The sequence below is a fragment of the Chlorocebus sabaeus genome, chromosome 14 (assembly GCF_047675955.1).
Source record: "Chlorocebus sabaeus isolate Y175 chromosome 14, mChlSab1.0.hap1, whole genome shotgun sequence".
In the NCBI taxonomy this organism is placed as follows: domain Eukaryota; kingdom Metazoa; phylum Chordata; class Mammalia; order Primates; family Cercopithecidae; genus Chlorocebus; species Chlorocebus sabaeus.
The window spans coordinates 95,898,278-95,912,564 of NC_132917.1; the positions used below are offsets into that span (position 1 = coordinate 95,898,278).

The 14,287-nt window shown below is 37.9% G+C and overlaps 1 protein-coding gene across 7 annotated transcripts in view; it reads right to left on the reverse strand.

Moving 5' to 3' along the window:
- CCDC138 (coiled-coil domain containing 138) overlaps window positions 1–14,287 on the reverse strand; it is a 103,734-nt gene that overhangs the window by 72,490 nt on the left and 16,957 nt on the right. For all 7 annotated transcript variants that reach the window (XR_012095405.1, XR_012095406.1, XM_037994246.2 and 4 more), the window contains 3 exons: window positions 9,141–9,218; window positions 8,925–9,032; window positions 6,346–6,510 (listed from right to left, as the gene is read on the reverse strand). Coding sequence is in view for 5 of the 7 variants with exons in the window: in XM_037994246.2 (XP_037850174.2) it covers window positions 6,346–6,510; window positions 8,925–9,032; window positions 9,141–9,218 (351 nt within the window). In the remaining 2 variants the exon portion in view is untranslated. The remainder of the gene's footprint in view (window positions 1–6,345; window positions 6,511–8,924; window positions 9,033–9,140; window positions 9,219–14,287) is intronic.

The following is a 14,287-nucleotide window of genomic DNA, read 5'->3' on the forward strand; positions in this document are numbered from 1 at the left end:
ACCCCCAGCAGAGACTTATTTTTTTTTTAAATACTTCTGTCTTTTACATTCTATGCAATAATTAAAAATCAACTTATATGTCAAGATTACAATAATATAGGCTACTTACTGTATTCGTCCGTTTATTTGCCTTTAACACAGAATGTTATACTTTTATATGGCTTCATGTTGCTGTGTAGTATGCTTTCATTTCAATCGGAAGGGCTCTCTTCAGTATTTTTTATAGGGCAGGTGTAATAGTTACTGAACTCCTTCAACTATTGTTTATCTGAGAAAGTCTTAAGGACAGTTTAGCTGAATATAGTACTCTTGGTTAACAGTTTTTGTTTTTTTTTTTTTTTTTTTTTTTTTTGCACTTAGAATGTACCACCCCACTGCCTGTTGGCCTGCAAGGTTTCTGCTGAGAAATCTGCTGAAATATAGAACTCCCTTGAATGAGACCAGCTGCTTTTCTCTTGTCAATTCCAAGATTCTCTTTGTATTTTACTTTTGACAATTTGATTATAATGTATCTTAGAGTTGGGTGTCTTTGGAATTGTCCTCTCTTGAGTTCCTTGAGCTTCCTGAATTTGTATGCCCAATCCTTTCCTCAAAAAAGGGCAAGTTTGGGACATTTTTAGTCATTATTTCTATAAATAAGCTCTCTCCCCTTTCTTCTCTCTTCTCATTCTAAGACTTACATTATGCATATACTGGTTCACTTGATGATCTCCCATAAGTCCCTTAGACTGTCGTTACTTTTCTTCATTTTTTTCTCTTTGCTCCTCTGACATAATTTTATTATTACGTTAGAACTTTCCGTAGACACGGGGTCTCATTATGTTGACCAGGCTGGTCTTGAACACCTGGCTTCAAGTGACCCTCCTGCCTTGGCTTCCCGAAGCACTGAAATTACAGGTGTAAGCCACTGTGCCCAGCCTCTGACTTAATTTTAGATTATCTGTCTTCAAATGTGTTGATGTCTTCTGCGTAACCAAGTCTGCTGTTGACTTTTATAGTTCAGACATTGTATTCTTCAGCTCCAGAATTTATTTGGTTCTTTCTTATAATTTGTATCTTCTAGTTTACACTGTCACTTTGTTCTTGCATCATTTTCCTGACTTTGCTTAGTTTTTTGTGTTAAGTTTTTAAATTATCTGTCACAGTTTTTAAGTCATCTGTCACAAAGTTCAGAGATCTGCATTTTGAGTTTCTGAAGCTTTGTTCTCTTCTTTGACTTGATCAATGTCCCTGCTCCTTTGTATGCCTTCTGATCCTTTTTTAATGAGTATTTGGGCATTTGAAAAAAACAGAAAACAAATACCTTTCTGGGTCTTTACAACTGGCTTCATACAGGGAAACACTTTCACGAATCAGCCCAGTTAGAGGTTTTAGGACCACCCAAATTTTTCTGAGACATGTGTCTTCTCTGGGCTTCTATGTGTGTTTTTGACAGTCTTAATTTTCCTAGCAACTTATTGCTGTTTCCTCGCAGAAACCCATTAATCTCTGTGTCCCTCAGACTTCTCCCAGCAGAAGTGCAGATCTCTGCAGCTCTTATGTGCTGCAGCAATCACTTCTGTTTCCTGCAGCTTCCAAACTATGCTACTGGTGCGGGAAGGCAGGGACCCTGAACCGAGGGACTGGCTGAAGCCATGGCAGAACATAAAGCCATAGTGAAGATTTCATAGATATTTATTAGTTCCCAAATTAATACTTTTATAATTTCTTATGGCTATCTTTACTGCAATCTCTGAACATAAATTGTGAAGATTTCACAATTGTGAAGTGACACCTATCACTTCCCCAATCAATACCCTTGTGATTTCCTATACCTGTCTTTAATCTCTTAATCCCATCATCTCTTTTGTAAGCTGAGGAGGATGTATGTTGCCTCAGGACCCTGTGATGATTGCGTTAACTGCACAAATTGTTTGTAGAGCATGTGTGTTTCAACAATATGAAATCTGGGCACCTTGAAAAAAGAAAAGGATAACAGCAATGTTCAGGGAACAAGGGAGCTAACCTTCAACTCTGACTGCCGGTGAGCCGGGCAGAACAGAGCCATATTTCTCTTCTTTCAAAAGCAAAGAGGAGAAATATCGCTGAATTCTTTTTCTCAGTCAGGAACATCCCTGAGAAAGAGAATGGCCCCTGAGGGTAGGCCTCTGAAATGGCCGCTTTGGGGGCGGCTGTCTTTTACGGTCGAAGATGAAGGGATGAAATAAGCCCCGGTCTCCTGTAGTGCTCCCAGGCTTATTAGGATGAGGAAATTCCCGCCTAATAAATTTTGCTCAGACTGGTTGTCTGCTCTCAAACCCTGTCTCCTGATAAGTTATCAATGAAAATGCGTGCCCGAAACTTCATTAGCAATTTTAATTTCGCCCCGTCCTGTGGTCCTGTGATCTAGCCCTGCCTCCATTTGCTTCGTGATATTTTATTACCTCGTGAAGCATGTGATCTCTGTGACCCACACCCTTATTCGTGCACTCCCTCCCCTTTTGAAAATCGCTGATAAAAACTTGCTGGTTTTACGGCTCAGGGAGCATCATGGAACCTGCCGACATGTGATGGCTTCCCTGGACACTTAGCTTTAAAATTTCTCTTTTGTACTCTTTCCCTTTATTTCGTCAGACCAGCTGACGCTTAGGGAAATAGAAAAGAACCCACATTGAATATTGGGGGTGGGGGTTTCCCCAATATGCTACCATTCCCTTCAGCACTGAGTGAGATGAGATGCAAACCAATCCTGTGGGCAGACTTTGGATAAGCCAAAATATTGAACACGCAGTCCATTATTTCGTTTTTGTCCCAAGGGAGAAGGCAGGGGATAGGAAATTTCCTCCTGGTTGCAATGCACTATACTGGGAGGGGAACACACATGCAAAATGCCACAAACTTTTCCACTCCTTCTGAAGGAGTCCCTTCTTTTTAATGTTTTAGCCTGAGTGCTGCAGCTTCTCAATTGGTCTCTACAATTCTCACTAACATGTCCTTGTCATTATATTGAAATTAACTGGTGTTTCCATGAAGGAATAAGGGCCTGAAACTACCTACTCCAACATATTGATGATGTTAGTCCTATAGCCAAATTTTACAATCATTAGTTATAACACATATTACCTTCCACCTCAGGTTGTACTGAATTTTTCTATCTCAATTTCTTTGATAATAGCTCACCCTTATGTTACTGAATCACACAAGAAAATCAGTCTTACAAGGTATACCCAGTATATCAGATTTACTCCTCAATGGCTTTAGTTGTTTTTAAATATTAAACCAATCCTTAAACAAGTTATAACTGTGATCAAATATACAAAAAAACCCTGTCAGAAGTTTCCAAAGGTAATTTCTGAAGAGATTACTTTGCTAAAATATTTTGAGCTATACTAGTATTCTTAGAATAAATATAATGCCTGCCCAAGTGGTTAACAGAGTCCTATAACAAAAAAAAAAAAGATTTTAAGATAAGGTTACATTATTTAAAATCACAAATTTTACATCTTCCTAAAGAGATGTGAATACCTGCTTGTGATGCCCACACGTATTTAATTAATCTGGTACTACTTACTCTTTTATTATGATATGTAAAAGTTTATTTATACACCTTAAAATTGTTCTACCTTTATGAATATACAGTAATTAAGTTGAAAACAATATTTTAACTAAAAGGATCTAAGTTCAACAGAAACTGTAAATCCTGAACATGTCAACAGACAACTTTTTATTTAGAGATGTTAAAATGAATCCTGAGAAATACGTGTGCTAAATATTATTCTCTTATGTTATTAGACTAATATAAAAACACAGTATTACATGATCCCGATTCCATTATTTTTCTTCAGACATGGTCTCACTCTGTTGCCCAGGCTGGAGTACAGTGGTACAATCACAGCTCACTGCAGCCTCGACCTCCCCAGGTTCAGGTGATCCTCCCACCTCGGGCTCCCAGGGAACTGGGGTTACAGGCGCATGCCACCACGCCTGGTTAATTTTTGTATTTTTTGTAGATTTGGGGTACTGCCATGTTGCCAAAGCTGATCTCAAACTCCTAGGCTCAAGCTATCCTCCGACTTCAACCTCCCAAAGTGCAAGGATTACAGGTATGAGACACCATGCCCAGCCCTCATCTAGTTCTAACAAATAAAATTTCTCTGCAGAACGTTAATACTGCAGGCCTTCCTAATTAGCAGTTACTTCTAAAATAAGGCTAGATTTAGGGAAATAATTGATGTAGGTACTAAGAGACAAAATTCTAAACAAAGGTGTATTTGTGTCCTATGGCTGCCATAACAAATACCACAAACTTAACATTTAAACAACACAAATTCATTATTTTACACTTCTGTAGGTTCAGAAGTCTAATATGGGTCTCAGCCAGCCAAAATCAATGTATATTCAGAGCTGTGTTCCTTTCCAGAGGCTAAGGGAGGATTCATTTCCTTGCTTATTCAAGTTGCATGCAGAATCCAGTTTGCTGCAGTTAGAGCACTGAGATTTGTATGTCCTTTGTGACTGTCAGCAGAGGGCAATTCCCAGCTTCTAGAAGATATCTGATGGCCGGGCACGGTGGCTCACACCAGTAATCCCAGGGCTTTGGGAGGCCAAGGTGGGCAGATCACAAGGTCAAGAGTTTGAGACTATCCTGGCTGACACAGTGAAAACCCGTCTCTACTAAAAATACAAAAATTAGCTGAGTGTGGTGGTGCACACCTGTAGTCCCAGCTACTTGGGAGACTGAGGCAGGAGAATCACTTGAACCCGGGAGGCAGAGGTTGCAGTGAGCCAAGATGGCACCACTGCACTACAGCCTGGCGACAGAGTAAAACTCCATCTCAAAAAAAAAAAAAAAAAAAAAAAAGATTATCTGATTTCCATGTCTCATGGCCCTATTTCTCCATCTTCAAAAGCCAGCGAGAGTGGGGTGAGTCTCTGGTCTACTCTTCTGAATCCTTCTGGTTTAAAGAGTTTATGTGATTACTAAGACCACCCACATAATCCTATATAATCTCCCTATTTTAAGGTCAGCTGATTAGCAACTTTAATTCCCTTTTGCCATGTGCTATGGTTTGAATGTTTGTTTCCTCCAAAAGACATGTTGAAACTTAATTTCCAATATGACAGTATTGATAAGTGGGGCCTTTAAGAAGTGACTGGGTCCAGGCACAGTGGCCCACATCTGTAATGACAACATTTTGGGAGGCCAAGGCAGGAGGAATGCTTGAAGCTAGGAGTTCAAGACCATCCTGTGCAAGGAAGCCAGGTCTGATCTCTATACAAATTTTTTAAAAATTAGCTGGGCAGGCCGGGCATGGTGACTCAAGCCTGTAATCCCAGCACTTTGGGAGGCTGAGACGGGCGGATCACGAGGTCAGGAGATCGAGACCATCCTGGCTAACATGGTGAAACCCTGTCTCTACTAAAAAATACAAAAAAACTAGCCAGGCGAGGTGGCGGGCATCTGTAGTCCCAGCTATTTGGGAGGCTGAGGCAGGAGAATGGCGTAAACCCGGGAGGCGGAGCTTGCAGTGAGCTGAGATCCTACCACTGCACTCCAGCCTGGGCGACAGAGTGAGACTCCGTCTCAAAAGAAAAAGGAAAAAAATTAGCTGGGCAAAGTGGTATATACCTGTAGTCCCTACTCAAAGGGATGAGGCAGGAAGACTGCTTGAGGCTAGGAGCTTGGAGGCTGCAGTAAGCAATGACTGGGCCACTGCACTCCAGCCTCGGTGACACGAGGAGATCCCATCTCCAAAACAAAGCTTTTTAAAAAAAAAGGTGACCGGGTTATGAGGGATGCCCTCATGAAAGGATTAATTCATCCAAGGGTTAATGGATTAATGGATTATCATGGGAATTGGACTGGTGGCTTTATAAAAGGGAGAGAGACCTTAGCTAGCACACTCAGCCCCCAGCCATGTGATACCCTGCATCACCTCTGGACTCTGCAGGAGACCAGGAAGAAGGGCCTCATCAGAGGCAGCCCCTCAAATTTGTTCGTTTTTTTTTTCTTTTGAAACAATCTTGCTCTGTTGCCCAGGATGGAGTGCAGTGGTGCAATATCAGCTCACTGCAACCTCCACCTCCCAGATTCAAGCGTTTCTCCTGCCTCAGCCTCCCAAGTAGCTGAGATTACAGGCACGTGCCATGATGCCCACCTATTTTTTGTATTTTTAGTAGAGACAGGGTTGCCCATTGCACCATGTTGCCCAGGCTGGTCTCGAACTCCCGACCTCAGGTGAACGGCCCACCTTGAACTCCCAAAGTGCTGGGATTACAGGCATGAGCCACTGTGCCTGGCCCTGGCTTTTCCCTTTTTTAATCTTCATATATTCTGAGTCACATATTTCAAATTAAAAAACAAACCTTTACACACTTCTCCTGAATATCATTTCTCTGGGAAGCGAATTTGAGTTGTGGTTTTTTACCATCCATTCCAGATTCTTCATGTTTCACTTTGCTAAGATGATGATCCGAAATCCAGTCCATGAAGACAGTTAAAAGTTCATAAACTTGCCCATTAAGTGGTACCTATATGTCAAAAATTAAATCATTCATTTCAGTTCACAACTTCATAAAACTTCAAAGACAAGTCTTAAATTTGGTAAATAATTAAAGAATAATTTGACTAAAGTAATTCACTAAAATATGTTAAGGACAGAGCTTCTCCAAACAAAAGAAATTCAAAATCAAAGTTTCCCAACTTGCCTAGTGCTGTGGCTCAAGCCTGCAATCCCAGCACTTTGGGAGGCTGAGGTGGGTGGATCACCTGAAGTTCCCTAGAAGTTCGAGACCAGCCTGGCCAACATGGTGAAACCTGTCTTTACTAAAAATACAAAAATTAGCTGGGCATGGTGGCGCATGCCTGTAATCCCAGTTACTTGGAAGGCTGAGGCAGGAGAATCACTTGAATCCAGGAGGTGGAGGCTGCAGTGAGCCGAGATTGCACCACTGCACACAGGTCTGGGAAAAAGAGCAAGACTCCATCTCAAAAAAGAAAAAATAACAACAAAAAAAAACAAACACAGAAACCTCCCCATCTAATATTAAAAACATGTTAAATGATGACTGAGAGAAGGCAAGAAAAGTCATCATAATTAGGAAGTTGAAATAACTTGTACCTTATTACTAAAACTTTTCATAAAAATTCTTTATCCAAGTTTGATAAGATGGAAAAAAAGTAAAATTAGCCTTAAGAGCATGAACCTACCACAATTGAAATACTAAAAAAAATTAAAGGTTTCCAGAGCTAAAGAATTTCCACTATGAAACTTCCTATCTTTTTCTTCTCACAAAAATTGTTACTTTGTCTTTCCAGTATATCATTCAATACACATATGAACTTTTTTTCCCTAGAAATCTTGTCCTCCGGGAGTCTACCAAAATGAAAAGTAAAATAACAAAGTAATTTATAAATTTAATTAGACTAATTTTAAGTATTATTACAAAACACATTTCTAATTTAATTCAATTTTTTAAAAATAAGATACCACTACACATATCCACCTTAAGCAGGGAACTATGTTAAATTTATTTGTTTTTTTTAATCTGCAGGCCGGGCATGGTGGCTCATGCCTATAATCCCAGCACTTTGGGGGTCAGAGGCAGCTGGATCACCTGAGGTCAGGAGATCGAGACCAGCCTACCCAACATGGTGAAACCCTGTCTCTACTAAAAATACAAAAAATAGCCAGGTATGGTGGTGGGTGCCTGTAATCCCATTTCTTCAGGAGGCTTGAACCCAGAAGGCAGAGGCTGCAGTGAGCCAAGGTTGCACCACTGCACTCCAGCCTGGGTGACAGAGTGAGACCCCCATCTCAAAAAAAAAAAAAAAATTAAAAATATTAATAAATTAAAAAATAAAAAAACAAAAAAATTCAAAGACAGAGAAATATAAAAGCAAATTAATAAAAAGGCAACATTAAGTCAATGGCAATCCACAAAATCAGAATGAATAAAGACAAAATGATAAATAGTAGCATTACTGCATTATTCTGAAGAGCAATTTTTCACTTTCTCAATTTTTTTCAAATAGAAACTAACTCCCTTTAGATGAAAACTTCAATTATCTTCAGTCCCTGAATATAAAATCTGTACCTTTTCAATTTACTCCAATTTTCTCAATTTATAAAGAACTAGAAAATGTATCAAAATATCTAAATGATCAAAGCCCATAATAATAAGATACTACTACACACCCATTGGAAGGGTCAAAATGAACAAAATTGAAAACACCAAATGTTGACAAGGTTGTGGAGCAACCAAAACTTTGATACACTGTTAATGGGAGTATAAAACAGTACAACCAATTTGGAAAACTGTCAGTTTCTTAAAAACATACATCTACCTTTATCTACCTTATGACCCAGAGATTACAGTCCTGGTATATATCCAAAACAAATGAAAACATATGTCCATAAAAACCCTGCACATCAATATTTGTAGCAGCTTTATTTATTGCAGACAAAAACTAGAAAAAGCCCAGGTGTCTATCAACAGAAGAATGAAGGAACAAACTCTGATACATTAATACAATGAAAAACTATTGAGCAATAGTAGGGAACAAACTACTGATACACTCATAATTATGCTGACAAAAGCCTTACACAAACAAGTACACACAATACAATTCCACTGACCAAATGTCTCACATAGGCAAAACCAATTTCTGCAAAACTTCTGGCAGAAAAGAATGACCAGGAAAGGACATTAGAGAACTTCCTAAGATAGTCAAAAGTTCCATATTCTAGGACAGTGGAAATATTCTACATTTGGTTGTAATAGTTTTGTTTTTGCAAATGAAAGTATAGTTTAAATATTCTTGAGATATTTCCCTATTAAAAAACTATTATGGTGAATCCTTTCTCTTTTCAAAGAGAAACGATTAAAGCACAAGAGAAATCTTCCTGGCTTTCCATTTGGAGAAATTTTCAATCATATCATACCTTGTAAGTTTTTGAAACTGGTGCTTTTTCTTGTTTTAAACTTTTCATTTCATGAACAGCATGGGAACTTCCTTTCAATCTCTGTATTGTCATAAACTCGTACTTCCTCTGCAACAGTACATATGCATGAATTAAAGGACAATTGTATCAAAATGAGTAAACTCAAAGGCAATCATCTAAAAATATACTTGTGTCTGTAAAGAACAGGCAACTTACCTGTAAATTATCTAAACGAGCTTGAACTCTTTTCGCCTGAATGTCCATCTTCCTGTTTTCCTCACTTGCTTCATTCAACTAAAGGGTAGAAAAAGTTAGATATTTCAATATAAACCTTCAACTGGTTTCATACTAAGGGTTTCTCAATCTACTATCTAATGTGGTCTATATTAGTAACCAACATAACAAAACAAAGACAGCATTCATGATTAACTTAGATCACAACTGAAGTTGCCATTTTTCCCTAAAATATTAATGATCTGTAAGATAATTTACTTCATCTTATGAAAAATGTACAAGACTCCAGACGTCTTAAAAGCATATACATATATTTTAGTGGAAAATGCTTTTATTAATAAGTAAATTGTTATTAGAACTATAACATATATAAACAAAAGTATAAAATGCTAAGTATGCAGTACAATGAGCTATAACTGGGATTGCATTACTGGGATTGTGTGTGTGTGTGTGTGTGTGTGTGTGTGTGTGTGTATACTGATATGTATATGTATGGAAGAACTGACATATTTACAATATTGAGTCTTCCTATATATGAACATATCTTCAATTTATTTAGGTTTTATTTTCTTTTAATAATGTTTTGTAGTTTTCAGTAGCGATGTCTTGCATATCTCTCTTTAGATTTATTCCTGGGTATCCAATTGCTTTTTTATAATATTACTTATGGTATCTTACAATAAAATTTATGATATAGATACGCCATGAATAGAATACTATGTGGCCATAGTAAAGAATGAAATCATGTCTTTTGCAGCAACATGGATGGAGCTGTAGGTCATTAATCCTAAGTGAAATAACTTAGAAACAGAAAATTAAATACTGTATGTTCTCACTTATAAGTCAAAGATAAACAACAGGTATACACATATGGACATAAACATGGAAATAACAGATACTGGGGACTCCAAAAGGGAAGGGGGGAGAGGGGTAGGTGTTGGAAATTAACCTACTGGGTACAGTGTTCACTATTTGAGTGAAGAGTACATTTTAGAAGCCCAGATCTCACTGTTAGACAATATATCCATGTAACAAAGTTGCACATGTACCCTCTGAATCTAAAATAATTTTCTTAAAAAATGAAAAGTAGCTTTTTGAAAACATAAAAAAACCAACCAACCATGAGCTAGACTAAGAAAAAAAGAAGAGACTGAGTGCAGTAGCTCACACCTGTAATCCCAGCACTTTGGGAGGGTGAGGCAGGAGGATCACTTGAGCCCAGTTCAAGACCAGCCTCAGCAACACAGTAAGATCTCATCTCTACAACAAAATTTAAAAAATTAACCAGAGCTGGTGGCGCACGTCTGCAGTCCCAGCTACTAAGCAGGCTGAGGTAGAAGGGTGGTTTAAGTCCTGGAAGTTAAGGTTACAGCAAGCTGTGGTGATGCCACTGCACTTCAGCCTGGGAACCAGAGGGAGACAGTCAAAACAAAAAAAAAAGGAGAGAAAGAAAGAAAACGAAGAGAAGAAATAGTACCAAGAGAAGGAAGGGAAGAAGGAAAGAAGAAAGAAAAAAAAGAAAAGAAAAAAGGAGAAAAGACCCAAATAGATAAAATCGGAAACAAAAAAGGAGACATTACAAGTGGTACCACAGAAATACAAGGATCACTAGAGACTACAGAGATCATTATGAAACAACTATATGCCAACAAACTGGAAAACCCAGAGGAAATGGATAAATTCCTAGGCACATAAAACCTACCAAGACTGAATCAGGAAGAAATAGAAAACTAGAACAGACCAATAACAAGTAACAAGATTGAATCGTGGTCAAAAGTTTCCCAGCAAAGTAAAGCCCAAACTAAATGGCTTTACTGCTGAACTGTACTTTTAAATTCAATAAATGGTTTCACTGCTGAATTCAAACTTTTAAAGAACAAATACCAATTCTTCTCAGACTATCCCAAAAACCTCAAGGGTAGAGAATTCTTCCAAACTCATTGTACAAAGCCAGCATTACCCTGATACCAAAACCAAACCAAGACACAACAAGAAAACTCCAGGCCAATATTCCTGATGAACATAGATGCTAAAATCCTCAACAAAATATTAGCAAACCAAATTCAACAACACACCAAAAAGATAATATACCATAACCAAGTGAGATTTATCCCAGGGACACAAGGAAGGCTCAAATATGCAAATAAAAAAATGTGATATATCACGTTTTAACAGAATAACAATGAAGTATAAAAACCTTACGATCACTTCAATAGACACAGAAAAAGTATAAAATTCAACATCTCTTCACAGTAAAAACTCTCAAAAAATTAGGTACAGAAGGAATGTACTTCAACACATTAAAAGCTATGTATAACAAACCCACAATTAACATCATACTGAACAGGGAAAAGCTGAAAATTTTTCCTCTAAGAACTAGAACAAGACAAGGATGCCCATTCTCACCACTCTTGTTCAACATGGTACTAGAAGCACTAGCCAGAGTAATTAAGTAAGAAAAAGAAATAAAAGACATCCAAATTGGAAATAACAGGCTGGGTGTGGTGACTCATGCCTGTAATCCCAGCAATATGGGAGGCCAAGGCAGGCAGATCACCTGAGGCCAGGAGTTCAAGACCAGCCTGGCCAACACAGCAAAACCCCGTCTCTACTAAAAATACAAAAATTAGCCAGATGTGGTGGCGCATGCCTATAATCCCAGCTACTCAAGAGGCTGAGGCAGGAGAATGGTGTGAACCCAGGAGGTGGATGTTGCAGTGAGCAGATATCGTGCCACTGTATTCCAGCCTGGGCAACAGAGCTAGACTCCATCTCCAAAAAACAAACAAACAAACAAACAAACAAATTGGAAATGAGTCAAATTGTCCTTCTTTGCAGATGACATGATCTTCAATGCAAAGAAACTGAAAGGCTCCACCAAAAATTTCTTTGAACTGATAAATTCAGTAAAGTTGAAGGACACAAAATCAAAATACAAAAATCAGTAGCATCTCCAAACACTAACAAACTAACTGAAAAAGAAATAAAGAAATCTATCCTGTCTACAATGGCTACAAAAATAAAATAAAATACCTGGGAATAAATTTAATCAAGGAAGTGAAAGATTTCCACAATGAAAACTATAAAACACTGATGAATGAAACTGAAGATCACACACAAAAAAAGAAAAGATATTTCATGTTCATGGACTGGAACAACTAATACTGTCAAAATAACCAAAGTCATCTATAGATTCAACATAATGTCTATTAAAATACCAACTACATGCTTCACAGAAACAGAAAAAAATCCTAAAATGTGTATGAAATTATGAAAGACCCCAAATAAGCAAAAGCAATCCTATGTGAAAACAACAAAGTCAGAGGCATCACACTAAACTCAAAATATACTACAAAATTGTAGTAATCAGAACAGCATAGTACTGGCATAAAAACAGACACATAGACTAATGGAACAGCATAGAGAACTCAGAAATAAATCCACACACTTATGGCCAACTGATTTTCTACAAAGGTGCCATGAGCATTAATAAGGGAGATGACAGTCTCCTCAACAAATGGTGCTGGGAAATGGATATCCATATGCCTACGAATAAAACTAGACCCCATCTCTCATCACAGACAAAAATCAACCCAAAATGAATTAAAGACTTTGAAATACAAGACCCAAAACTATGAAACTACTAGAGGAAAATGTGGGAAATAGTTCAGGACACTCGCCTGGGCAAAGATATTATGGATAAGACCTCAAAAGCACAAGCAACAAAAGCAAAAACAGACAAATGAGATTGGAAACAATAAAAAGAAAAATGATATAACCTGCAGAATAGGAGAAAATATATGCAAACTATTCATCCAACAAGGATGAAAATCCAGACAATACAAGGAACTCAATAGCCAAAAAAAAAAAAACAAAATCCAAATAAAAAAATGGGTAAATAATCTGAATAGACATTTCTCAAACAAAGGCATACAGTCAACAGGTATATGAAAAAATGCTCAGTATCACTAATCATCAGGTTAATGCAAATCGAAACCATGATCAGGTATCAATCTCATCCCAGTTAGAATGGCTACGAAGAAGACAAAAAGTAATAAACGTTGGTGATGATGTGGAGAAGGAAAACGCTTTTACATTGTTGGTGGGGATATAAATTAGCACAGCCATTATGAAAAACAGTATTCAGGTTCCCCAAAAAACTAAAAACATAACTACCACATGATCCTGCAATACCACTTCTGGGTATATATTCACAGGAAAGAAAATCAGTATATTGAAGTGATATCTGCACTCCCATGTTTACTGCAGTAGTAGGTGCAATAGCCAAAGTATGGAAAGTCGCTAACCCATATGTCCATCAATAGATAAATTTATAAAGAAAATGTGGTGTATACATAAACAATAAAATACTATTCAGCTATGAAAAAGAACAAAATCTTGTTATTTGCTGCAACATGGATGAGCCTGAAAGACCTTATGTTAAGTGAAATAAATCAAGCACAGAACGATAAATACCACATGTTCTTACTCATGTGGAAGCTAAAAAACAAGTTGATCTCACAGAAGTACAGAATATTGGTTATTAGAGGTTGCGAAGGCTGTGGAAAGGGAGGAATGGAGAGAAGTTGGTTAACAGACACAAAATTAGAATTGGATAGGGGGGTCGGGTGCAGTGGCTCAGGCCTGTAATCCAAGCACTTTGGGAAGCCAAGAAGCAGGTGGATCACTTGAAGCCAGGAGTTTGAGACCACCCTGGCCAACATGGTGAAACCCCATCTCTACTAAAAATACAAAAATTAGCCGGGTGTGGTGGTGGGTGCCTGAAAACCCAGATACTTGGGAGGCTGAGGCAGGAGAATCGCTTGAGTCCAGGAAGCAGAGGTTGCAGTGAGCCAAGATCATGTCACTGCACTCCTGCCTGGGCAACAGAGTGAGACTCATCTCAAACAAAACAAAACAAAACAAAAAGAAGAACTAGATAGGAGAAGTAAGTTCTAGCTTTACAGCACTACAGGGTAACTACAATCAACAATTTATGGTATATTATCTAATAGAAAAAGAGAGGATTTTGAATATTTCCAATATAAAGAAATGATAAATGTTGAGTTGATGGATTTGCTAATTACTCTGATTGATCATTACACATTACTGTATCGAATATCACTGTA